Source organism: Epinephelus moara, chromosome 8, assembly GCF_006386435.1.
Source record: "Epinephelus moara isolate mb chromosome 8, YSFRI_EMoa_1.0, whole genome shotgun sequence".
Taxonomy (NCBI): Eukaryota; Metazoa; Chordata; class Actinopteri; order Perciformes; family Serranidae; genus Epinephelus; species Epinephelus moara.
The window spans coordinates 687,159-696,195 of NC_065513.1; the positions used below are offsets into that span (position 1 = coordinate 687,159).

At 39.6% G+C, this 9,037-nt stretch overlaps 1 protein-coding gene across 1 annotated transcript in view; it reads right to left on the reverse strand.

The window, feature by feature from the left end:
- The window catches only part of traf2a (Tnf receptor-associated factor 2a), a 152,935-nt gene extending 146,214 nt beyond the window's left edge, over positions 1-6,721 (reverse strand). Inside the window, exons 1-3 of the mRNA XM_050050347.1 lie at positions 6,308-6,721; positions 4,605-4,683; positions 4,028-4,126 (exon numbers count right to left, since the gene is read on the reverse strand). Of these exons, the coding sequence (XP_049906304.1) occupies positions 4,028-4,126; positions 4,605-4,683; positions 6,308-6,495 (366 nt within the window). The 5' untranslated portion in view covers positions 6,496-6,721. The remainder of the gene's footprint in view (positions 1-4,027; positions 4,127-4,604; positions 4,684-6,307) is intronic.
- Between the last annotated feature and the right edge of the window lie 2,316 nt (positions 6,722-9,037).

A 9,037-nucleotide genomic window follows, 5' to 3' on the forward strand; every position in this document is an offset into this window, starting at 1 on the left:
TGTGTGTGTGTGTGTGTGTGTGTGTGTGTGTGTGTGTGTGTGAGGATTAATAAGATTGGGTATTATTGGCCAATTACAAGTTGTCATATACAATGAAAAACATATATACACATATAGTTCATATTAAATGATATAATAATAATAATAATAATAATAATAATAACAATAAAATAAAATAAAAAACAACAATATTATATTATAGCAATAATGGTTCTGATCAGCATTCGCGTGTTTCTCTAGTATCATGGCAGAGTGTTACATATTGTGCAGCTAATTTTATAAATTGTGGATCTTCTCCCAGACATACTTATAACAGTTCATCACATCATCACACACACACACACACACACACACACACACGCACACACACGCACGCGCGCGCACGCACACACACACACACACACTCTCTCTCACTCTCTCTCACACACACACACGAAGCATAACAAATACCCCAAAATATTGCTATATGACATTGCACTCTCAACAGTCACGTTTATATGTTGTATGAGCAAATTTACAGTAGTACTGAACTTTAACTCACCTTCGACATGCCACATCCAAGATGTACTGTGATCCGACGTCGACTCCGGTCTTCTTAAGAAGAGCGACCGTCTTTTCAAAAGCGACAAAGGGCAGCTCAGACTTGATGGTGTGGTATGCTGTGTTAATGAGCTTCTCCATCTGGTGATGACGCTGGGTGCTCGCCCATCTTGCCCATACATTAAGCGGGCCAGCTGACGGGTTGTCCGCCACCTGCTTGGCTAGCATACACTGCAGATGATTTCTGCTTCTATCGTGTGCGTCGAGTGCTTGTTTCCTGTAATTGTCCGTCCCTTTAAAAAAAGCCCCCGCTCTGTCAGCCTTCGCTGGGAATCTCCGACAAATGCTGCAAAACATGTTACCTCCGCCATGTTCCAACCATGAATACTGCTCCTTCCATGATGGAAGAAAGAGTCTCTTTCTTTTCTCCGCCTCGTATTTGTCTTTCGCGGACATTTTTTGTTTGCTGTAACGTAGCTTTCCCGCTACGTTTCCCGCGCTGAAAAATAGTCTAACTCATCCCATGACTCTGATTGGCCAGTCACTGGCCCGGACGGGCCATATACATAAATATATATATATATATATACACACACACACACATATACATATATATATATATATATATACATACATACATACATACATACATATATATATATACACACACATATATAATACTTTACATATTAATGTTACTTTCATTTAAAGTAACGAGTGACTGTACAATATTACTCTTTGTGTAGAGCAATGTGTTACTTATTACTTATCACTACTTTTGCATTACTTTCACCAAAATGATCCGAGAAGAACGACTATGCATTATAAACAAACAAAGCAGGTTATCACAGCAGGTTATCAACACACGGAAGCTCCAGTTTATTATAGTTCATTTCAAATTCAGTGCTGCGCAGGTCTGACCCATTCAAGCATTAACATACCATGGTAACCACTTTGTGGGCTATTAAAATCCCCTGGTTATATCAGTATTAGTGTGATGATATAGAACATGTTAATAGCCTAGACCTTTTTAAATAAACCAGTAGCCTTGGACACTGGAAGAGTCAGGCAGGGGATCAAAGTCTGAAAATTATGAAATATGGATAAATATTTGTGGGCCTATCATATGAAACACTATGGACAAATGCTGAAGCTAGCACAACAAATGGATTGACGTGTGAGTCAGTCACAATGACGAGCACAAATTAATACACTGGAGCTGGAAGACCCACCTGCCGGTTCCTGTGCTGGTAAGCTACAAAAGCACCAGAGACAGAGTTATGCATAAGAACAGGACTGTGTGCCTGCATTGCTCTGCAGTTGTAGGTGGATGTGAATGAAAACACATAGTAAACACAACAACCTTCGTGGGACACTTTCCTGGTGGCGCACTGGCAGAAGTGGAGTGGCGTGGATGAATGAAAACAAAAATCTGTTTATTTTGGGTACTAACGCGTTACATGCAGAGCATGTGAGCGGAGCGGAGCTGGAGCGGGGAGCAGAAGGATTTTGTGTTGAGCGAGGAGCGGCTTTTTTTTTTTTTTTTTAAAAGGTGGAGCGGAGCCTTATCTCTCACTCCAATTTCGCTCCGGTCGCTCGTGACCCAGAATGCATCTTTGCACCTGCGCACACCCACACTATTTTCTTTCAAAACTATGGAGTTTACTGTGTACTTCAGAAAAGAAACTGAGAAGAGAAGCAGCGGTACCTTGGAGAACGGTCCCTAACTGTGGGGAGAGGCGAGAGGGCTTCCCCAGAGAATCTACCAAGCTCATGTTTTATTTGTGAATAGAAGATTACAGGTTAGGGTAGTACGACGCAGTTTTTTTGAGCGGAGTGGAGCGGGATAAAATTTATGATGAAGTGGAGCACAGCGGAGCGAAGAATGCGCAGAACAAAGCGGACTTATGACTTCTTACAACTTATAAACAGACAGTAACGCATGAGGCAAACATTTTAATTAATTTTTTTAATTAATTAATTAATTTTAACTCTATGTAAATGGAATAAACATGATGTATACCAGCTAATGCTCCGCTTGTCTGCCTTAATGACATAGTTTACACATTTTTATCACTGCTGACTTGTTAAAAAAATTTTAAAAATAAGAGTTCTACCAATACAATATAATAATATAATATCTGTAATATACAGTAGTAGTAAAACAAATAACTTTTGGTATTAATTTTATATGATATGAAAGAATGAAGGCAAATCAGTAATACACTCAGAATAGATGACTACGCACAATGTACACTAAACTGATTAAGTTCTAGTGATGTCTAGTGGACACTTATGCAAATACAATGTATACCGAATACTACTTCATTGGTTTCCCCTCCAAAACTCGTGAAATAGTTGCATCCAATATTAAACGTGGAAAGACATCAGAATGTAGTGTTAACAGGGCATTTTCTGTCATCTAAACTCGCATTTTACACGTAAAAATGTTATATTTTTATGTGTTAAGATGAACAAGTTTGACTTATTAATACAAACATCAAAATAGAGTTTTAGAGCCCTTCTGCGTTCCACAGAAAACTAGCTTATGGCTTGAACTTTTTGACCAATAATGTCACTCATCACTGTGCCAGAGTCATTTTGTATATGTAGAACTTCAACCAACATGTGATCAGAGAAAGAGACATCAGTGTTTCCCATACATTCATTTATCTGTGGCGGTGCGCCACGAATAAATTATCTCCGCCACATATAGATTTTTCTGCTTTTGGTGCTACCTGTTCGACCTCGCTCATAAACACATTATAATGGGACTCACTGTCTGTGAATGTAGCTTGTCGTTACAGTTCCGGTGCAATAGGTGGCGGTATGCATCTTAAAGACGCACTTAACGCACCTGGTCCGCCAGAAGAAGAAGAAGCAGACGTAGTAGCAGAACGGATCATGTTATATTAGCCTGTGTCTGTATTAACATAGCTGGAAGCTGTAAATGTCCGTGGCGGACATTTGAAAGCGAGTAGATGACAAACAGTACAGTAAACTTGTAGATAACTCAAATATATGTAATAACTTAAGTGGGAAATGCTTTAACATTTCATGCAGCCTCTCGGCTCGGCAAACGGTAAACAACCCCGCTGGCTTCTCTACGTACACAGTCAGTGGAGCCCAAATGAATACGTCACGACGCTACGCTGACGTGACGCTTACGTGACGCTTACGTTTGCAGCCGGTGGAGCCCGGCCGTAAGGTTCTGCTCGTTAGTAATTAACGTTGGATGTTCACTCCTTCACACAGATGAGTATTGAAAAATATTTTCAATACCCCCCCCCCCCCCCACCACAAATAGATTCCTGTCCTGTGGGAAACACTGGACATTATTAATAATACTGTGCAGGGCTCTGAAGGGGCAGAGGTCCTAGAACGTGGCTAGTAGAGCAGGCAACTCTGCCAGCCACAGTCAAAATTAAATGAAGATTTGACTGGGAGCAGGTGTTCATTTTCCAGCCTGCTTTGCATTAGTACGCACCTCAAATTCTTTAATGGTTCCCATCCACGTGCATCCTTCATTGGGACAGACAGCTGCCAAGGCCTCCACTTCTCGCCGAGCTGCATTGTCAGGGAAAGCCTGCATGGAGAGCAGAGGTTGTTATCGCTTTGTGTATACAGTTACAGTCTGAACGGTAGTGTTACAAACACTCACTTTACTAAGCATCACAATACTTCTCTCTCCTGGCTCTAATGTCTCCGCGACATATGGTCATTCTCAGGACACAGAACTACAGTTGCTCCATCTATCATCTATGCTGCCGTGAATTATACAGTAATCAAAAGATGTATAAAAAGATGTTGTGTTGGCTCTGTACTCCGATACAATGGATCTGAATGCAAACAATGACTACGATTTTACAGTGCTAACAATACAGGGTTTTATACATATAGAACCACTTTGGCTCTTATCATTTGCAACCCATAGATACCAAACCAGGCCAAACTCTACTCTGACTTGTCATTACATTAACAAACTACTGTCTGAACCTAAATGCATACTAATGCAGTAGTTAATGTAACGGTGATGCAATGTAGGGGTGAAAAAATGTACTTACGCCTCCTTGCTTTAGAATGGAGGTGGGTTCCTCAAATAAGTCTTCTTTAATGCAAGCACTGCATTTCTGTGGTCCAGAACTTGAAGAGAGAAAAAACAAATATAACATTAGTATAGATACTGTGCCAATATCAAACTATCATTTACCATGTGTCAGACAATATAGATGCTTATCATCAGTACTCCCAAAATGCTGTTTAAGTCTGTCAAGTTCACTCTTGACCATGGGATCAGTGATAATGATGGTTTTGTCTGAGCTTAAACTACAGCTCAAGAGATGATCCACTAGTCTTTCAAGGGAACACCAGACCAAAACCCATCACCACTCCACTTGCTGACAAAGGCTGTTAGATGCAGCTGAGGGTATATGTAATATAAAATCTGGTGCCACATTTTCTGTCAGTTAGTTGTGGAAATGATATTACCTAAACAAATATTGAGGCATATGAACTATGTAAACATGATATAAACTAACATTATTAATTTCTAGATTTCAACAGATTTTGCTCTCTACATAAGAGAAAGGGCATAATGCAAGACTTCCTTTAGTTTTTAGATTTTACAACAATGTAAACACAAAATCAGGTTTCTGTAAGGGAGGTGGGGACAAAAGAGTCAACACAACTGGATTTCCACTTAGAAAGTCTGATTTCTTGGCTATACATACTAAGTTATGTTGACTTATTTATTTCATTTGTATATGTATTCCCTGTAATCGCCTAGACAACTACACTGATAGGGATGATCAATAAACTGTGATTTCAGAGCAATTATGCAGAGATGTTTCTGAATAAGGGCATGTGCTTCCCAATGACTGCAGACAGGACATGTCTAGCTCTGGCAGCAGCAAACATCACTCTTGGCGGCTTTTGCAACACCAGTAACTGATCTAAAATGCACCTAAATCTGAAAATGAAAAAAGACACACATACGCACTGTAAGAATAAAAAATGATCTCAGTGATATCACAACCAACCTGTCGTCTCGCAGCACCGTTAATTCAAAACGAATTATAATAGCAATATGTAAGACGTTTCGTGTGTTTGTCACGATTTAAAAGCGAAAGAAAATCAGTCGCATTCCTGTTCCTACTGCTGTCGTTCTAATGTAGAGAAACTATTGAAAAGTACGCGTGAGCAGGGACTGGATAGACCCTTGTCAGGTCACGTTATCCACCATATGGGTAAAGGTCATCCTAAACTCTGATGAGAAAATGCCAAGTTTAGTGTTGGCTCGCTTTTCTAAAAAGATAACGTTATACACGGAGTTGAAAACAAGTTACTGTAAAGGTTTAACAGTTGCCGGACCTTCAGGTAAACTCGGCATGCATATCAACTAGATAATACTTTAATATAATACACCGTGAAGTTCAGCTTTTCGACATTTCACTGCTTGCTTGGGCCAGCTACAACAGAGGATAGCGGGACTATACTAGGACACCTGGCCAACCCGCAGTAGAAGTTGAGATTTAACTGGGATCTCGTGGTGATTGGTGAAATACCTGTACGCCGAATTTTGCAGTGGACTTTTGCAATCTATATATCGTTACTTGTTTTCGTAGTCGTACTGCATTACCTGTAACCATAAGCAGGGCAACCTTGAGCTGAAAGATATTTGAAGGGGGGCTGGTGACGAGCCCTGATTGCTCATATGGGCTAACGTTGCACAGCTAGTTAGCTTGCTATCAACCATGACACTACTCACCTCACAATTTTGTTGAAACAGAAGTAACAAAAGCGGTGACCACACTGAGCTTGTAACGGTCTCCTCAAAACTTTCTGGCACGCATTGCAAAAATGCTTGTCTTCTAGGTTGTTGGCCAAAATTTTCTTTGGGAAGCCCGGTTTGTTCCCTTCCAGGGAAGATGGTGGAGACGGCTCCTGTGCAGCCATTATTGGGGTGTGTTCAAGACAGCAAACACAGCTGAATGTATTTTTGAAAATAATCGCCAGGAACGACCCATCTCTCACTGACAGTTTATTAAAATATGAATTCCTGCTTATGTTAAACACGCGCAACGATATTTTATCTGCATATGGTAAGACCAGGCGTTTGACAATTGTGACAGCCCAGGATGCTATGTTCAGTTTAGTTGTAGGTCAATGATGAATCGCCAGACGCCGCAAACCCAAATGAAGGAATAGGGTCGTTCGAGATGAGCCAGGCCTGCGCAGATTCGATCACCGGCGATCGGCGCACAACGCATGCCGGTTAGTTTTGTGTTAGACTCACAAGTCAGTCTTTAGACGCTTTGCTTAACTAAAGCAGAAGCCGGAGATCTCTGATTGTCTGGTGGCGAGACTAGTTTTGTGTTTGTTTGTTTGTTTCTTTTCCCCCAAACTTTATTTTGAGTATGAACAGCAACAGTCATCGCAAACTTGATCGCTTACAAAGGATAATGATGATGATGAGATACTAAGTCAAAATAATGACTTACTAACTCAAAATAATGAGATACTAAATCAAAATAATGAGATACTTTCTCAAAATAATGAGTTACTAAGTTAAAATAATGAGATACTAAGTCAAAAATAATGAGATAATATTACTAAGTCAAAATAATGACTTACTAAGTCAAAATAATGAGATACTATCTCAAAATAATGAGATACTAAGTCAAAATAATGACATACTAAGTCAAAATAATGACATACTAAGCCAAAATAATGAGATACCAAGTCCAATTAAAGCTGCAAGCAGCTGTGACCGGGCCCTCGATCTACCGCGCTATCACGGGGGGCCAGCAGCACGCATCACTGAAGCGGTTATGTTAAAACTCAGAGTAACTTAACCCTGAGGTGGTGTGACGTTTCATCTTCGTACTCCAAGAAAATCCCTATGGGGAGGGTTTTTTGAAAATTTCAAGGGGGACTATAGAGGCATTTTGTCCCCCCCATGGGCAACGGCCCTATCAGATGTAAGAGCTCGCCATTCTTGACCTGTGTATCAATTTCGTGAGGATATGAGGTCGCTGAAGCCATCAAAAAGCCAACTGATTTGGTGGCAAGGGCGGCGTCATAGCCGCCACACCCCTTGACATAGAGAAAATCTTCTAATAATTTTTGATCAGCATGGTCTCAGGGGCTGAGGCTGTGCAATCTAATACAATCCAATACAACAGCTCTGCCACACATTGCACGTTTACAAAGCTTTTACTTTTTCAGCTTTTGTCAGAAAAGTGATTATTCTACTTTATTATTGAGGTTATAGTGGGTGGTGTTGGTGTACTGGAGTGCAATATATTTAAAAGTGTTCCTAATATTTGTCCCCCTCAATTAGACAAAATTAGGAGGCCACCCCAGTACACCACCACCATTCACTATGACCTCAATAATAAACAAAGTAGAATCACCACTTTCTAGACGATGTCAACAATAACCGAAAATGTATAAGCTTCGGGGAAAAAAATCATGGTATAGTCGTTCTATTGGATTGCATTAGATTAGACAGGTGTACACAAAGTGGCCAGTGACTGTATGTTACATACATACAGTATTTCTTCAAATAGTAGCCAGGGCCACTATTAACAAAAAAATAATTTGGGACCAGGCTACAAATAGGGGCAGGCTACTGTTTGAAGGAGGCTTTTAATAAAAGAAAAAAAAAATCACAGCCAAATTTGAAAATACAAATACTGTATTTTTTTTTAAATTGAAACAGTAGAAATATTTATGTAAACTTGTCTTTACAGTAAAAAAAAAAATTTTCTAGTATTACAAATTAAGTACTGTATTATTTACAGTAACAAACTTTACTTTAACAGTAAAAATAGTTTTTGGTGTTTTTGTAAATCACCACTATTTACTATTTACTACAGCACAGTGTACTAGTTGTCCTGCCTTGAAACAGTGAATCATCTCATCCTCTGTCCCATCTGCAGCCACCATGAGGCCAAACACCTTACAAGACAACATGCCACAAATTAATTTGAAAACTAGGCTACATTCATAATTATGAATTTTTATCTCACATTTTTGATTAGGATTGGTGATTTTTTTCCATTACTGGCGAAAATGGGCTTCCATAGATAAAAAGATGGTTACGGTAAAAATATCAGTGCCAGAGGTGGTCCTGGCTAGGTTTACGCCCTGGGCGAACCATCCCTCGGATGTATTTTATATAAATTTTTATATCAATAAAAAAAACAAATTTGTGTTACTAAATTCTTACATTTTTACATGTATCTCAGCATAGCAAGTTGGAAAATGACATATTCTGCCATATCTGAAGAGGGGAGACTCTCTGGAATCTGGCAATATAAGAACCATGATGCTGGGACATTCTGTCACTTCACAGTTGTCCAAAACATGTGGTTTGTGCCAGGCGGACATGATTGCCAGTATTTTTTCATTATTGCAAGAAATTCCATTGACTCATTCACAAGTCAAAAATGTGTTTTATCTGAAAGAAACATGCAATATTTACATCTAAGAT